This window comes from Centropristis striata, chromosome 24 (assembly GCF_030273125.1).
Source record: "Centropristis striata isolate RG_2023a ecotype Rhode Island chromosome 24, C.striata_1.0, whole genome shotgun sequence".
NCBI classification, from domain to species: Eukaryota; Metazoa; Chordata; class Actinopteri; order Perciformes; family Serranidae; genus Centropristis; species Centropristis striata.
This window is the reverse complement of record NC_081540.1, coordinates 8,480,725-8,499,660: the sequence shown is the minus strand read 5'-3', so window position 1 is coordinate 8,499,660 and position 18,936 is coordinate 8,480,725. Positions and strand designations below refer to the sequence as shown.

At 44.0% G+C, this 18,936-nt stretch overlaps 1 protein-coding gene across 1 annotated transcript; it reads right to left on the bottom strand.

Annotated features, from left to right (window-relative positions):
* Positions 1 to 2,694: 2,694 nt before the first annotated feature.
* On the bottom strand, positions 2,695 to 18,936 carry LOC131963092 (A disintegrin and metalloproteinase with thrombospondin motifs 5). The gene is made up of 8 exons (XM_059328232.1): positions 17,618 to 18,936; positions 10,221 to 10,353; positions 9,826 to 9,993; positions 9,009 to 9,292; positions 7,674 to 7,857; positions 7,413 to 7,588; positions 7,154 to 7,329; positions 2,695 to 6,880 (listed from the first exon to the last, which is right to left on the bottom strand). Exons 1-8 carry the CDS (start codon positions 18,713 to 18,715, stop codon positions 6,190 to 6,192), a joined length of 2,910 nt encoding a protein of 969 aa, XP_059184215.1. The 5' UTR covers positions 18,716 to 18,936; the 3' UTR covers positions 2,695 to 6,189.

Genomic DNA, 18,936 nt, shown 5'->3' with positions numbered 1-18,936 from the left:
TCCGACATAAATTAGGGTGACAGGCAGCAGTGGTTGATGTGGAGCAGTGTTGTAGTGTCAGTGCAACTGGAGAAGGGAGATGGCAGCAGGTCCGGAATGGTAACCATATCGTGCTGGCCAAGGCTCCGGGAGTCGTACTCACCTTCTCCGTGCCAAGCCGGCTGTGGTGCACCGTGGCCGGGTTCGGCAGCTCAGCTCCCCGGGGAGAGGGAGCAGAGAGGGGCCGCTGAGGTCTTAAGGTGGAGCGCGTCTCCCATCGGGCTGGCTCCGCGCTCAAACCAAGGCAGGAGAGCCCCTGTCCTCCGGCTTCTTCCCCCACCCGCCCGGACTGTTCCTCCTCTGCAAGAGACAGGAAGAGTTTACACTGGAGTTTCATTAAAAATAACTGGCAAAGCAGAAATCCTATTATCAACAGGGACATCACACACGAATTAAACTTCATTCAGGCTTCTACTGTTGTTATAATGTCTATTTATGGAAATTAAACTAAAGTAATATTTCAATATTTGGAAGCATTTCACATCATATAAACCTGAAATTGCAGCAAATTCAAAATATGTATGAAACAATGATAAAATTATAGCGAAAATATAATAATATCTCATAATATTATCATTTTGAGGAGACACTGGAGTGGTGTAATACATTTTAAACAGTATATGACAATCTGTAAGTCACCCTAGAGAGCTTACTGGCACTTTTTCCACTGCAGTGTGCAACTTTTGACGCACTAGAACAAACATCGCTATCAGTCAGATCATGAAAGTCCACCTTAAAAGCAACAAGTCAGAAAAAGCGAATAGTTGTAATTTCATGATTTGGCAGTAGATGGTAGGCACGAGTTATGGAAATTTCCCACACCGCTGCAGGGATTTTCCATCACTCGATGGTGCAATTACACGTTTGGCCGGCAGGTGGCGCTTTAGCATCACATTTGGGAATTTGGAAAAATAAGAGCAGTGAGCCGCTGACCACAGGGAGGCAGCCACGGTGCACTAATATCTCTGTTTGAGATGATTGATACTGGGTCAGAAATACAGGTTGTAAATAAAGGAGATGATAACCAGGGGATATTTGGATGTTTGAAGACATCTGATTGATAGATGAAAACGAACTATTCATCTCCATTTAAACTAAACTTGCATTAAAGTTTTCAAATTTGTAAATTTATGTTGACGACTGGCATTTGTTGACTCATACCAATAAGAAACTAAAAATCAAACTCTATTGTCCTAATGTAGCTTTTAACTGAGGCTTCAGGCTGGAATAAGAAGAAGTTAAAGCTGCTCTTTTTCAATCTAGAGCTGAATCAAGTGCCACCCTGATACTTGAGATTTGTTTATGGTCAAACAACAGCAGTAGTGGGGTGTTACTAAGTACATTTACTCAATAAGAATGAAGAATAATTCTGGGGTACTTTACATCTTTCCATTTTATGTCACTTTAAACTTCTACTCCTCTAAATTTTGAGGCAATTATTGCACTTTTTACTCCACTACATTTAGCTGACAGCTTTAGTTACTTTTCAGGTGCAGATTAAACATAAAAAACATGATACATTAAAAAATTATTTCACATTTTTACAAATTGAACCACATAAAATTATATTTAGTAGTTAAAATTAGCCCTACTCCAACAACAGTAAATCCTGCTAACGTAAATGCATCAATAATAATGATACAAGAAAATATTTCGAATACATGTAACAATCTGATTGGGGGCATTCTGCATCCGGAGTACTTTTACTTGTTATAATTTAAATATTTTTATGCTAACACTTTTGTACTGTTACTTAAGTAAGTTTTGAATGCAGGACTTTTACTTGTAGTGGAGTAATTTCACAGTGTGGTATTAGTACTTTTACTTAAAAGATCTGGATACTTCTTTGACCACTGAACTACAGTATGACAGGAAACTAAACAGAGTATTGCAATTAAAAGCTTTTGTAATCTAATATTTGCCATATCAATAAACAAAAAAAAAAGTGATGTCAATCAATGATGTTTATTGTATTTGAAATACTGTAGAAGACATATTCAAAAGGGCTGCTGTGCATGATGAGTATTTTACTGTTAAAAATTTAAAGGCATAATATGCAGGACTTACTGTCTGACACAACAATCAAATGCACTTGTCCACTTGCTGTTTCACCCCACTATAAATGCACATTTTCGGTCCTGTGTGTGCTATTCTCAGTGCCTGCAGTCAAAGACCGATGCAGGTTGTTCGAAGAGACAGATTTGATTTCTGTATAAATTAACGAACAATCAAGTTGAAATAGATAGACAGAAAAACATTCCTATATGTTTAAAACAGAATCTAGTGCAAAATGTTGTGCAAGAACTTGTTGACAGTAGTCAAGTTTCCATCAACAAATTCCTATGCACATTTTGTAGATTTGCATGAGAAAAGCTTGATGGAAACACCAAAATTCAATAAAACTTTTGAGGTCTCTGCTCAAAGTTGTCCAATTAGCAACCTTTTTGTTGTTGATTTCTCTTCTTCTTCTGTTTACTGGCAGATTAGCCTACAGCAACACATAACACGGCCATCTTCTGACCTAAGTACGTTACTGCAGCTTTGTTTATTCGCTCTAAACGTCACTAATTCGCATATTTTTTTATTTGAATAAAAAATAATTGATTTTATTCTCAATTTTGCTTCAAAACTGGTAACACAGCTACTGACGATGACAATATGAGAGACACAAAATAACGGTTCAAAGTGCTGATGCTGCGCCATTACACTCACTCATTCCCCGGCTGCAATGACAGTCAATAAATCATTAATGCAGTGAAAAAATTAACAACACAGACACAAAGATATTTAAATATATAGATTTTATGTACATATATTCATGTGGATGACTAGAAAAGAAACACTATATTCTTACAAAGGAATGATTCTGCACAGTCATATTCCTAAGTTAAATAGTAATTTGATACAAAATTACTATAATAAATAAAACTCATCTCATTGTTTTTTTTTTATTCACACATACCAGTTGTACAAACAATAAATTACAAGTTCAGTGCTGTGTTTCTGTCGTTCAGCGAGAGGGGTTTCCCCACCGGAAGAGTCGGTTGTGTGTGTGTGTGTGTGTGTGTGTGTGTGTTTGTGGTGTGTGTGTGTGAGAGAGAGGGTTTCTGAAAATTCTGTGGATCTGATGGATTGTTTCAGTGTCTCTATGTGTACATTTCTGTGTAAATATGGTTGAATACTAACACATATATGATAGATCTACTCATTGTACAAAAATGTCTACATTGTGTAAATAAATCTGAATGTGTGAGGGAAGAAGAGAGGACAGTGTGTGAGTGGTATGTTGACCCGGGGTCATGTACCATCTGAAAACTTTTCTTGTGGTTTGTTTTCTCCTGCACAGGTGTCAGATGGGTGATGTTTGCCACATGAGAAAACATAGAAAGTATTTGAAAAAAAGCCTATTTGATATGTAATGTACACTGTCAACATGTTTCCTTAATAAATGACCAAATTATTACATGATATTGTGAGATTTTGAGGAAGATTTTAAAGGATAAGTTCACCCAGTTTAAAAAACATTGTTCTTTTTTTACTAAACCTAGGTGGAGTAATACATATATATTTTTAAAGGTATTATTCACTTTCTTGAGAATTAGACTAGAAAATCAATACCTCACTCACTAAGGATCTGTAAATTCAATATAAAGCTAACACTAGCAGACTGTTAGCTTAGCATTAAAACCGTAAAAAGGGAAGTTGTCGTTTTTACACTTTAGATGAGATTAAACAAGCAAAATATGACATTTTAATCAAGAGACATTGGCAGGCATATTTTTTAATCTTTTGACACATCCAAGCTAGCTGCTTTTCCTTACTTCAAGTCATTATGCTAAGCTATGCTAACCACTTCCTGGTTCCAGCTTCACATTTTAATGACAGCCATGTGAGGTATCAATGTTCTAAACAGTTTCTCGGCAAGAAAATGGCGTATGTGCGTAATGTGTATTTTTGTAGATTGTCTGAGTTACACGTTTCTGCTGAAGATTGGCACTATTGATATCTTAAAACCTGGGTGAACTAACCCTTCAAAACCATCCATTCTGTGGCACAATCTAAACAGAAGTGTGGCAAACACCGCCCATCAGGGTTGGAGACGATTAAAACAATAACTTGCAAATAGAGAATGAGTGATTAAAAGAAAGAATGAAGAAAGAGTTGAATTGCAAAAGGACATTAATGACTGCATTAGTATCTCCCTTGCTGTCGTTGCGAGTATCCAGGGCACACATTGTCATATTAGCATTGCTTCCTAAACAGATAAACAGACAAACAAACAGGTAATGACTGCCACAATAAGACATGAGGGCTGATGCATACATACCGCTCGCACATATCACACACACACACACACACACACACACACACACACACACAAACATACCATATAATCAAGCATTGCCCCAAACCTGTAAGTCATCATTAACCTCCGTAAATTTTAAGGAGTGTCATAGTTACTTTGCCCCTTTGTCAATTTAACTGTTTAAAGTTTGTCCTCTGAAGGCCAATATACGCTACTTTTCCATCACACGATGCTACCGTTTCCATGCTGCACAGGAGCGGAGAAACTTTTTAAGAACACGAGCAGAGAAGTACCTTTAAGACTGACTGGACCCTGGATGCAATGCACAAACCATTTACCAAATGTTTGGGTTCAGTCACCCGTTCATTCTTGGTCACCACTATGGGAAATAGTTTATCATCAGTCGTCCCTTCTTTCTGTGCTGCTTCTCACTTTTCAGCTGGACAGATCAGTCAAATAAAAACACAGATTGCTTGTAGTCAGGGCATGTGGGTAGCGCTGCTCCAGGACCATCATATGCATGTTGATCTCCTGCAACTTGGACATTTCTGTCACTGAGTGGCTCATAAAATCTTCTCCAGGAGAAATATTGGTAGGCAATCAGAAGATAAGGAAATAAGACTGCAAAGATGCACTTAAGTTGGTGCAATTTTACAGGATTTGTTTGTTTGCAGGATTATGAAAAACTATTTGCCTGGTTTTCATGAAAACTCGAGCACTTGAGGTGAATTATTGGAATAACCTTTCAAACAACACTGGTGATTTGATAACCGCCGTAAAACTTAACCTTAAAAGAAAATGTGCTTATGAAGATGTCTGTAATTATTTCTGGGAACATGGTGGGCAAGATGTTTTTGTTCAGTAATATATTCAATACTCAAAAAGTTTTTGAGATGGTGTTTCATGATCCACAATCAGAAATAAGTTGTGGTTTTCAAATACATCATCAGCGGAGGCTTATGATTGGTTCGCTTGCTCCGCGTGAAAGCATCTTTCGTCACAAAGATGTTTCTGTTTATGTAACTGCAAAGTCCTGCAAAGGCATTCTTCTTGTGTGAAAAAAGGTTTTAATGGAAGGGTGTAGCTAGGCTAAGTCAGAACTCTCAAAATTTGATCGAATCACGAGTACCTTCTTGTTCATGATGGAACAAACCTGTTTTGGTGTCTTAGCAGTTGTTACAAGGATTACCTACCATCCGGTGAGGTCATCCTTTCAACATACTGCCTGTAACGACTTCTATGAGTTGTTCAGAGACTGAAATGTCCAGGAGTAATAAGGGATGTCATATGATGGACGTGGGACAGAGCTACCCTGCAGGCAGGAAAGACGACACAGTGAATAACGAGTGCTTCCCGTCGTTGGGGCTCTTGTCTCGGACACACTCATGACGAAAGACAAAGGGGTTGCAACTTCCAAATCCCCACAGTGATTAGAACACATGGAATAGCATAAAAAACACGACAGGCATGCCATTACAGGGCAACACACACTAAGCCTCCAGGGTTTGGAGACTGACGTAAAGACAATCAGTTACTGTCCATGTGGAAATGACATGCAATTGAAGTCGTCAGCTATGCCAGGGCCAGACGGATACTGTCCTCCGCTCCACTGGTGCTCTGCATAGCTACTGTGATTCCAGGACAATCCTCTGGTACATCCACAACAATCTGTCTCTGAGTCTCTGTGGATCTGGTCCAGGCTCTTTCAGCCAACATTCACAGTCATGTTAAAGGTTCTTAAATTCATTGGTCCATAGTCCTACATCCAGCACTTGAGACCTTTATCAGACGTACAGATTCATCTTGGATCTTGCCTCATGAATCCTTTTCCCTCTCTGGCAGCCTCAACATTTCTTCACCAGACAGTGTTTAAAGGCGGAGGGTCTGGCACTTAACGTGCAGCCCTTGGATAGTTTCCCATCCTGGTCCTTACACTGCACTGTCCGGCTCTGCCAGCCTGTGTCACAAGTCCTGGAGCAGGTCATCCAGGACCCTGTTACCCAGCGGGGCCCTGAGGTTGGGGTGGGGGGACCTGGAGCTGTGGGTGGCCTTGGGGCCAGGGCAGGGGGAGCGGAGGAGGTTGTAGTGGTGCTACTGGTGGTGGTGGTGGTGGAGGTTCTCGTCGTGGTTGTGGTACTTTGTGTTGAGGTGGACTTTGGTTTGGGGATGAGTGGAGCTGACGGCTGCTGTGGGGCCGTCCGGCGGGGCATGAAGAAGCTGTAACGAACATCTAATGGCTTTTTAGCGTCTGTTGCTAGAATTTGGATCACCAAGGCTTCTTGAAGGGCCCCGGGACCCATGCTGTGGAGCCACTCGTCCCTTTGGCTCCAGCCGCTGTAGTTGAGCACAGAACCGTTGAGTGGAATGATTGTCTCAGAGGTGGAGATCATGAACTTGCCGTTTAGGAGGTACTCGTTGTTGGGCCGTCGGAGGGCCAGGTAGGCGGTGTAGCGGGTCTGGTCCTTGGCCTTGTGCTGACGGACCTTGATGTGGGTGGAGCCTGCAGGGATCTTCACCACGTCAGTGTAGCCCTTACTGTTTGGCAGGAGTAAGTAGATTAGAGGTCAGATCAGTACGAATCCATTGCAGGCTTTGCATCAAAGGTCAAGTTTATCTTAATAATCGGTGAGTTTCTAGGCTATGCAAGAAGGTCCAAACGTCCAAAATAATGCAAGTCTTCATGTTCACATCACATGCATGTAACATTATTATTTCATCCTCTCTGATGCATGTGTGCAAATCTCTGTACATGCATTTTTGCTCCTATAATATAAAAATATAAAAAGCACAGTCCTGTCCTTTTCTTACCTCTTCTTGGTGAAGTTGCCTACAACCCGTATACACCCTGTGCTGTCCCCTCCACATATACCACACTTATCAAACTGGAGCTTGGAGCCGATGATGCCGTCGCAGCCCGTCCGCACACACTTCCCTTTCACGCACACGGAGCTGCTGAAAGGACGACACTCCGTCCCATCTACCACCTGGAGACGAACAGCCACAAAATCAATTTGCAATCTTTTATTTTCCATTAAATACACTTCCTCTTCTCAAAATAAAAACTCACCCTCTGGGAGAACACCACATAGTATCCTGTTCCTTTTGCTCTGCAGGTTAGCTTGCACACATCTTTAGGGAGGACTCCTGCATACTTGGGTACCCACTCGACAAACGTCTTCACCCCTTTAGGATCCGTCTGCGGGCCGTTGCGCACCTCACATTGCTCCTGCCGGTAATTCTTATCTGGAGAGAAGTTGCATTAAAAGAGAACATATTTAGTATGATGAATAAACATCTGATTGATGCATTCTCAGCCTGCTACACTCACTTGAAGCTGGACATGGCATGACATTGCAGGACCGATAGATGGCTCTCTTCCCCGTGCAGTAGCGCCCGTTGTTTCGTGGTGGCGGGTTGTTGCACAGGCGTTGGGCAAACTGCACCCCGCCTCCACAAGTTCTGGAGCACGCACCCCAAGGACCCCAGGAACTCCAGCTGCCGTGGTTGGACGCCTGGGAGAGGGAGGAGAGGAGTGAAGATGAAAGAGGACATAAGTAATGACAGCAGAGGAGAGATCAGAGAGGAGAGAGGGATGCAGAGGAAAGAAAGAGGAGATGAGAGAGGACAATTAGCGCTTATCAGACATGTTGGAAGTCAAAGTGGTTGCTGGCCAAGCCACGTGTCACAGGGAAAGCCCTTTGGAGACAGATTTGTGATAAAGGAAAATATGGCTTGCATTGTGGTGTGGAAAAGAGACAGAGAAAGTGAACGAGGCTATCCCCTTGTGATAAAGCGGCTCATTAAGACAGCATGACTGACTCTGTGGTGAAACTGCTCACATGCTTCCCCTGAGGAACAGCCTGAATGAAATTCTTAAGGTTCTTATTTTTTTCCAGCCAACACTACATGAGTCATCAGTGATAAAAATGACTGGATAAGTAGCATTTAACACTTTATGAGATTTTATAATGCTACAGTTCTGCACAGCGTTTCCATGTAGTTTCACTGCTGAGTATTTATTTCCACAGTGAAAGCCACTTAATCTGCAATCATACTGCAAGAAATATATATGGAGGATAAAAGATTCTGAAGGCTAAAATGGAGGGGCTTAATGTTGCTCTGAGCAGTAAACTGGTCTTCAGACGAGGCTGTGGAAATGAAGCGAGTCAGAAGTTGGGCGGGATCCACACATACAGTTGTCTGCCAAGGATCGAGTCAGACCTGTCAAATATCATGTGACAAATAAACACAAAGAAAATATTCTTTTCCCATTCTTTGTGACTTTCCATGCTCAACACGCACGCAGCCTGCCAAAAACAGATCTGGTCCTTTCAGACATTAAGGCCAAATTCAATTTAGAACTGTTTAAGCGAGGCCAAGAGAACAAATAGCACAGATCAGCAGTGGCATAAATAAAGCAGACCACACAATGACATTATTCCTTTTCAAATGTCGCTCTCTTTCTTTCTACTTCATCTTTTTCCTTCATAATAGCTGCCCTGTGTACTGTATATTACTTTTTATATTTGTCTCACACAGACAAGTTTGGAAATGAGCTCTTAAAATATCAGTTTTTGAACTATAATAAGGAATCTATTTTGGATTTTAGTCCTTTTTTAGTCCCCTTCTATCTCCATGTCCTCCATATTCTGATAGCACTCACTGAGTAGTGTCTCTTGCGGGTCTTGTCCACACATTTTCCCTGCAGGCAGATGCGTCCTTTCCCGCAGGGCGTTCCCTCCACGGCCGGCAGTTTCTTGGTCAGACACACCATCTGTCCCTGACGGATCACGGCGCACCACAGGCGAGAACACACGTCCATGCCGGGACAGACGGTGTACTCGGGGCCGAAGGCGAGGCGACACTGGCGGACGGCGTCGTAGCTCTGCCCTGGGAGCTCCTCAGGGCCCAGCAGGGGCACACGGGGAGAGTCTAGGAGACACTCGGCTGTTGCAGGAAAGAAGAAGGGGAGCATGTTAAAAAAAAAAGTGCTGCAACATGCATACTCTTGGTGCATCAACGTTTATTTTAGTCTGCTGCCAAATGACGCCTGTATCACTTCATAAAAGTGCTGGAGCGGACACTGACAAGCTTGAAATGATGCTGCTGCATGAATTATGTCTAAAGTGGTGGCGTTATTTAAACGGAATGTCAATACTTTATCACCCTAATGAATGACACTACTTATAAAGAATGACTCATCTTGAATTCCCTGCCAAAGATCTGTCTTTGGCTGCATTGCAACTACACGCTTTAAGAAGTTAATAGGATTGTAAATAACTCTCTTTTAACAGAGCTTACAGCTTTGTTTGGTAGTAAACAGCTCTCAGTGATAGGTACTGTGGGAGAAAGGCTATTACAAGTCCACATGGATGCAATTTGTTGATAAAACTCCTACTGGCTGGGGAAACGTTCTCACAGTTAAAAGAACAACCCCTTATTTCCCCCGTGCTTTATTGTGCATTTTCTCCCACACTCACCGTTGCCATCATCAAAGAAGTCTGTGATGGTAGCTGAGGTGCAGCGGCTCCAGGGTTTGGAGGCATCGATGGAGGTGAGGATGGAGGACATGAGCCGCTTGTCGCTGTTCACTCCGAAACGCTCCTCGCAGAACTTTGAGTCATCGTGAGACAAACCGAGCAGGTGACCTGGATAGAAACGATGAGTTGATAAGAATGAGAGGAGCGATGTTTGCACATGCAGCAAGAATGAGAAAAGAAAACATACCAGCTATCAGGTGCATGACATCAGACAATACTCCAGATATTAATCAGTGAGATAGATCTGCTGACAGCTGTGCATGTGCAGGTCTCAGCCTGTTAGGATCTTGTTTGTTGGTGTGTGTGTGTGTGTGTGTGTGTGTATCCATGCCTACCTATCTCATGTGCGACAGTAAACGCAGCGTGGAGCCCGTCGTCCTCGATGACGGCGCAGCTTCTCTCCTGAGAGCAGATGGTGCCAACATCCGCCATGCCCAGGGTGTCGCAGGAGTGGTGGCCACAGAGGTCCTGGAAAAACAAAATACTTGATCAATAAATGTGGAAAACCTTCTCTAACTTTTCTCAAAACAGTAAACACAAAACATGTAAAACTGTCTTCGTTTGTCGTCACATCTCTTTGTGGTTTTGTGTCTGTTTGTTGTATTTTTGCATGTGGTAATTTTGTTTCTCTGTAGTTGTTTTGCATTTTTGTAGTCTCTTTTGTAGTCATTCTGTGAGTCTCTTTGGCAGCTGTTTTGCATGCCTTGTACTTATTTTGCTGTGTTTTGTCATTTTTGTAGTCATTCTGTGTCTTTGTAGCTGTTGTGAGTCTCTCTTTTAGTTGTTTTGGATGCATTGTAGTTGTTTTGCTATCTTTGTAGTCTTTTATGGTATTTTTGTGTGTTACAGTGGTGGGTCATATGCAAAGCAGCATATGACCGACCACATCATATGCAATATGTCACTCTTTGAGTGACATATTGCATATGAAGGCCAGTGAAGCCTCTGACACTTTGGGCTCCTTGGCCCAGTAGGTCGGTTAATAATCCATCCATGGAAAACTATTCCAAAAATGTACGATTTTAACGCCCAAATCACCTTGGACTGGATGCAACATAAAACAAAGTCGATGTACATCATTGTCTTGAAATTGGATGGATATTTGTCCTGCTATGTCTTTGTGAAAGACCCTATGAATCATCCCCCATTCTTCAGGAATTTAGGAAATACTCCCTCTTGTTCAGCTCCACGTTCCAAACACACTACACACAACACCTCCCATTATGCAACACTTTAGAGACTCTAAAACTCCACAACTGCAGCTTGTAACGCAGACACTCCATTAAAAACATCACCAAGTCCAAGCTGAGATATTCAAGTTATGTCAGTTGAGTCATTTTCAAGAGTTTTCACAAGCTGAGCAGAACTTCCTGGAGATTTTTGATATGTAAAATTGATGGAGTGCCCCTTTTTGTCTCCCACTGCTTCTAACAGCCGCTTCCTTCCTCTGCCTCTATCATCTCTGTCTGCCTCACGGGGTGCCAGAGTACACAGTATTGATCTTTGTTTTGATTCCCACACATGTCCATGCAGATGAGGCCTCGGGTGCACTGATTGGCCCAGCTGAGTGCAGGGATCGATGAATGAATCGTAACGTCACATGAGATGCACGTACGTGAGCCTGTGTGCACGAGAGTACAGATTCAAAATGCAGTAGAGCTCGCTTAAAATGTGCATTTCAGCCTACAGACACACATAAACGTATGGTATTTCCCGTGGAGAGGATGAATCGTCATGTTAAGTGGTGCTGACAGGCCTGCTGGGTCGTGTGTGAGAGGCTCTCTGGGGAGGGTGTTTACCCGTTCCCGGCGGGCCGGTTTGGAACAAACTGTCTTGTGTTCTGCGCTCACACACATGACTGACTGGGTGGGACCGCTTCACACACACTCCACACACACGCAATTACACATGCACGTTACTATACATGCATATAAATATGGACATACATGAACATTAGTCGCATATCTAAATGCAAGCATGTACAATTTAATATGCATGGTACACTCACAAATAAATACAGAAAAAAAGGAAGAGAGTGCCTGCTTTTGCCAATTAACTGCAGGATAAACAAGAAGCAAACAAAGAGAAAGTCAAACACTCACTGTATGCATGCTGCATTCCTACAAGCGAAAACATTAGAAGAAAGCCTGTTTGTTTTTAGGCAGACAGTGAGAATGTATAGAGACGTTTTTCTTTATATTTTGTATGTTTCTCTTTCCCTCTTTCCCACACTCTTTCACCCCGACGCTCTTCACACCTCCCTCCATTTCATTTATTTATTCATTCACCCCCTCCCTGGCTCTAGTACGAGAGCTGTTTTTGTTTCGATCTCTCTCGTACACACAGATTTCAGTGTAACAGGGAACACGTGGGTGGAAAATTGGACTCTCCTGTTAGAAAATAAATGGTGACGTGTAAAAAGAACACACCTGACATACCCCCTTCACATATCTGTCTATGCATTGTTTACTTCTTTCTTCCACCAACTTTGTTTTTCCGTAAAAGGCTTCTAACACAGGCATAAAAAGAGGGAGGGAAAGAGAAACAAGTACAGGAATCAGACGCTAGAGGGGAAAGGATGGAGGGATGCAGGAAATTAAAGAGAAGAACTGAGAGAACAAGGAGTTACAGAAATATTGGCAGAAATAACAGGAGAACAGGTGGCAAGCTGGTAGTGAAGGTCAGGAGGTGATCAGAGCTCTCTATGTGTGTATGTGTGTGTGTGTAACACAACCACTTGCGATCTAAGCCAAGGCCTGTGTTAAACAAACAGCCAGCCAGACCCAGACACACACACTCACTAAAATCCCTCTTGCAGAGTGAGTTTAGCTCACTCCGTGTGATGAAAACACCCTGCAGACTGATTTCAACAAACCTGCTAATCAAAAGCAACAAAAAGCAGCTACACCAACTCGACAGGTCTCTAATGATTGATCACCAGTGACTGACAGATTGTTAAATGATTTAATTTTCATGCTACTTTTTACTCAAATTCCATTAATATTGTACTTTTTAGCAATTCTAGCCACAGATCTTGTCCTACCTAATACTATTCAGAAAATGTTAGCATGTGAACACATTTAGCTAAGATGGTTAGCATCAGCAGGTGAGCTGTTGCTTTGAAGATGTTAGCATAGCATGCTCAAGCACCACTATAACGAATACAACCTCACCAATGCGGAATTCCTTAAACCTGCATTTTGGGGGGCGACTCTATTGGTTGAAAAAAGAAGTCAGTCATAATAGCAGTCAACAAACTAATGTGTGACATCACAGTAACTACATCTTCTTCTTTTATTCAACAGTCAATGATGTGCACCAATCAAAAGTGGTCCCAGTGCTGATCCCTGTGGAACACCGAATTTAATCTTACCACTCTGATTCTGAAGAAGTTGGGATGGTGTGTAAAGCGGTTTAATTTACCTTTAAAACAAAGAGGAGTTTGAGAACAGGAAGATGCGACAGTATTATATAAAACAATCCCCTCAGATAGGAGTGGAATCAGATAAGCGCTGGCCCCTTGAGACTCAAATTTCTAAAAATTCCTCTAAGAAGAAGTCACAGTCTGCAGTATCAAAGGTTGCACTGTGATCTATTCACAAGAAGACAAGAGAGGAAAGCACAAGGTTGATTTATAAAAGCATGAACCAGCCTAAGGTCAGTGCTCAAAGCAAACTTCAGACCATGATTGCAAACAGGAGTGCCGTTTAAAGTCACCGATGCATCACAGTGTGAAGAGAGTGAGGCCCCATGTGTTGTTACCGGGCAGAAGGAACTCTCTCTGGCCAGTCGTGTATGCCGACAGACCCGGGGCTGGGGTCGAGGGTTCGGGATTCAAGAGCTGTCTGCAGGTTGTCAACATATACCAGACGAAGTAAAGCATGTGTGAAATATCAAGAACAGTTAAAACAAATAGAGGGGCTAGCTGTGAGCGGTGGGCGAGGGCTGGGAAATGTACACTTTAATGTACAGACACAAACACGAAGAGGAGGAGGGAGACAAGTGCACAGGAAAGGGAGGAGTCTGAACTTTACACATGTGCACATTCCCACATTCACTGTAAGAGGCTAAATGACATAACTATTTGTTTAACACTTGTGGAGGAAATGAATTGTGTATAGGTACTACATTAGAGTGTATCCTACATCAATCATCATTACATAAGGACCGTTTTCTGCAAACCTTTTCTATGGAATCATATGATGATAATATGGTTTCCTCATATCACAGTCAGCTAAATGCCAAAAAAAAACAAAATAAAATTTTATAATTGGCGGATATTATCACAAATCTAATAGTGGCTAAGGTTGAAATGGTCAAAACTTCAATATCGCTGTCTAATATCACAAATACTAAAGCAGCATGAAGCAATATGCATGTCAAGATCTCCACTGCTCTGCAGCTCTCTGTCCACCTTACAGTAGGGCTTTGTCTCACAACAAGCAAACACAGCCATGCATAACATTTAATGTTCCCATGTACACAGATACACTGAGAAGGGTCCCGAGTCCCCTCAATGTGCCCGTTGTTTTGTTCCGGTGCTGGTATGTGTGGAACAGGGTGACACCACACGGGTCAGCTCACTGCGGGTACGGGGTGTTGGAGTAATTGGACCTGACCACAAAGAAACGAGTTCCCTCCAACCCAGTGCTCTCCTGCTGCCCCCCCTCCTCTCCTCTCTCCTCTGGGAACAATGGACTGGTCTGACTTCACAGTCACAAAGTCTTCAATAAGCTTCAGTTCTAGTCCAGCGGACTACAATAATCAGGTTCTACTCTACAGTAGCTCCAAATACACAAACAAAAAAGGTTATATAAATAACCTTTTTCTTATATAAACTACTGTTTGACACCTCTGATGGTCAACACAATGGGACAGTAGGCAGAACATCCTGTAACAGAGATTCACAATCAAGGGGTACCCCAAGATAACGAAAGATATAGCTGTATAACTTAAAGTAACGGTTAAAAAGTTAACAGATATAGCTAAAACTAGGCCTAATGAGGCCTAAAAAGCTGAAATATTAGCTTAAAGAAAATGAATAAACAGTTGAAATATATAGCTTAAACTAAAGCATATACTTAAAATTGACTGCTAAAAGTAAAAACGGTTTAAATATTGCCTGTGTAGCAGTAACAAATAGTGTTGTACATTTCTAACATGATTTATGTAGGTTTATCTGACAGGACTGTGGGATAACTTCACACCACCCACTGCTGCAGCACATCTGAACTGAATCTATCCATGTTTGTCTTTTCGTGTAAAGTTTCCACTGGGGTTATAACCACAGTTATTGTCCTCAGAAAGCCCTGAGAAAATAGTTAACGTATTAGCACGCCTCATACATCAAACTGCTTTTTCTTTCTTTTTTAATCCAAAATGTAGCATGCAAGGTATGAGGCACCTGAGCCAAACAAATGTGTTTCCTGACTGGCATGCTGTCAATGGAAACTCTAATTTCTCTGCCCTGTTTTTAAAACACACAGCTCTTGACATTGTATCAGGGAGCCATTCTTGCAAAATGATTGATTGCAAAATGAAAGAGTGGTTGTCTTGAAGAACAGGGCACAGCAACCATTTTTTTCCAAGATGTCAGCATCTTCACATTCCACATTTTTTCCTTTGTAACACCTGAGTTGCAATAAACCTTTAAGTTTGTTTTTCTGCAGCTTTAAACAGACCTCAGCCCTGCTCGTCTGCTGTTCTAATGATCGACAAGGTGAAGTAACAGCAATTTAAGCACTCAGCCAAAACACAGACTCCTGAAAATGGCCTTTAATAGCCAAAGAGTTTAAAGGTCAAAGTTAAAGTAAGGTGGTGGCTGCTTTCTTTAGCTTATAAAAGGTCATGACCCTAAAGTCAAGTCATGCATTAGCAATGTGCTTATTCTGCACACAGATTAGCTGCATTTAAACTCATTTGTCCTGCAGAAACGCAACAGATAGGGATCAGGAACCTGCCTCATAAAGCAGCTCAGATGTCTGTACCGTGTTACAGGGGCCACAGTAGATGATTATAGTGTACAACAAAGTGGGATCAGCTGCTTCTTGTGCTGACAGGTAACATCTACAGTATGACCTCCTCGTTCATAGTGAAGGTGAGATGGTGGCAGTGAAAGTCCGGAGACAGGTTTATGTATTATGCAAGTGCTGCAACAGGTGAGACTGACGGTTATACTACTACTTTTTATTAACAGCTGTTATGATGGAAGTTGTATCTTATTATAAAAAGAACTAAAATCACATGCAAACTCTGCAGACTTTACGGTAGATAACAAAGCCCTAACATAGACTGCTTGTAGATGAAAATGCAGTTTAAATCAATTGAAAGATACAAAAAGTTGATGTTTTTCCAGGGTATGCATGGTTAAGATGCCTTTGAGGTATCTGGATTGTTGTTTCCATGCCTGCTTGACCTTGCTGACCTGCCAAAACCAACCACCAGAGGATGGCCCGGGTTCCTTTTAGTCTTCCCTGTGCAGGTGTAGTGGCAACAGGGTTAGTAAGGAACCACGAGGTGTTTGGCACACAGGAAACTGTGCCACTATGCCAGCCTGCTGACCTCAGGTATGCACTACCAGCTGCCTTGCCAATGCATGACGGCGCCAACTTGCACCCGATGCCAGGAGATCTGAGCTAATACCACTGGTGCTTGCTTTTTTTTTCTCCCCCACCCAGGCCACGACAAGACCCTGCATGAGCTGAACACACCGCAACCCAAGGCGAGCTATCTGACTCGTCAACTGGAGGTAAACCACCATGAAGCCACACCCGGAAAGGTGAAGAATGCTCGTAGGTTTGCTGCTGCCCTGCGGCTTTAAAGCCGGCAGGGAGGGATGGAGGAGGAGAGAAAGGGACGGTGAAAGAAGGGATAAATGAGTGTGGTCTCGGTAAACGTAGGGCTTCTCACAGGGTGGATGTGTTTGTTTTTCTGACAGCTCCCAGCCCCAGCTGACAGACGCTGGAAAAGTAACTGGGGAAAAATGTGCAGACTGGAGTGATGAGAGAGAGCGAGAGAGAGAAGGAGGGAGGGATTGCAAGGCTGGGATGACTACCTAATTAACTGCAGTTTCAAGGGAGTTTTAGGGATATTTCTGCAATGCATCCAGCAGCTGATTTCTAACCTCCTACCATGGGAAGAATGTGCGTGCACGCGCCTCAGATCACACAGACCTCGAGCCTTTTGGGCTGTCAGGGGACTGGGAGGGGGAGGCTGGAGACACAAGACCCTGCCTAGAAAAACACCAGGCGCAGGAAATACAGTTTTTATGGAGTTTTACAGATGCATTACGCACAAGATTCAGCAGAAAGAAGAGGAGAGAAACGGAAGTAGAAAGAAAACATACATAATCAAGTACATGTGGGAAACATGTTGTGCTGATACAAATGTGGCTAAAATAACCACTTTATGTGTCACTTACCGGCTCAAGGGGAAAACAACATAAAAAGGGTGACATGTGACAGTTATTTTCACCAGCCTGCTGCTATTATTATAAGCTATTTGCAATAAGCCACCCAAGGCTCAATCTGCCAGAGGATTAGCTACAGCTGCCACCGCGTGCACCATCAAAATAAAAACAAACTGTGGCGTCACGGCGCCGGCTTGGCATCACACCGGGGCGCTAAGCCGCCTCTCCTCCGCTGTGTGGGACGGCGGAGAGGCGAACCAGGCGCCTGCCAGGTGACGGGAGCGGACAGGTGGAGGTGCGGAGAGCGAGGGGAAGTTTGTTTACCTGCCTGGTGAAGAGGATGGCGGCGTCGTGGTGGTGCTGGTGGTCGTCGTCCAGCGGGTTCTGCTGGTTCTGCCACTTGCAGAAGCTCTTCAGGGTCGCCGCTGCGTTCTTGGACACCTCGAGCCCCTTCTCCTTCTCCGTCACCACGGTCACTTTCACCACCGACAGCCGGATGGGGTTCTCGATGCTCGCGTGGCCGTACAGCTTGGAGGCGATGGAGGCCAGCGTGAGCAGGTAGTGGTTCAAGTCTTTGCCGTATTTCTTGGTCATGGTGTCGTCGGCTACCAGGAGCAGCTCCACGTGCCTGGCGCGAGAGACCGACCTCTTGCTCCGCGCGCCATGCTCCGGCGCTTTGGCGAGCCGGCTCCACCATGTTCGCCCGTGTGCGCCGTGGTCATCTGCGCTCTCCTCCACGAGCCTCTCTCTGTCCCGTCTCCCCTTCCCGCGACCTCTGCGCCGGCGTTTCCCCGCCGCATCCCTGCGTCCTCTGCGCCCGTCGCGCGTCCCGCAGCTTTCGCGCCCCTCGCGCATGGCCTCGAAGCTGAAACTCTCGCGCGTGAACACATGGAGCGCGCTCTCCGCGTCCTTGTCCTGCAGGGCGCGCACGTCGTGCTCGTGTCCCTTCGCCCTGATGATAGGCGTGATGGTGTAGCGCGCGTGGTCCACAGCGAAGAAGCCCTCGAGACCTCCGCCGCAGAGGTTGAAGACGGCCAGGGACTCCGGGTTGGAGTCCACCGTGCCGCGGTACGCGCATTCCCGCTGCAAAGGCGCAGGGCTGTCCCTCATCATCGCGAGCACATACTGGGGGCTGAAGTGATGCGACAGCACCGACTCATCCCGCTCCATGTCCAGCTGAAACCGGCTCCCATCCAGGTACACCAGGTAGCCCACCTTCCCTCCTCCGTGGTAAATCCGGTCAATGGTCCGCACGACCCCGTCTGTCCTCCGGGCAGGTGTGAGCAGCGACCCGTTCGCAGGTGGAAGATAGAAACCCTGGAAAGTAGAAACCCCGGCTCCCAGCTCCAACTCCACGACGCACAGCAACAGTAGCCGAAACCAGAGCATGCCCCCGGCCACAGCTCCAAGGATCCGCACCATTGTTCATTCCAACCCGAAAAGCATCAATGTATCCACTAAAACAACCCCGGACTGTCCGAAGAGATAACTTTTATTTGTTCCTCCAAAAAGCGCATCCTCCCGGTGTCCAAATCCCCCATGAAAAAACCCACAGTAGTAACCAACAGGCGAGCAAACAAAACCATTGAGGAAAAAAAATGGAAAAGGAAAAAGAGCAGCAGAGAGGAACTGTGTGCAGGCTG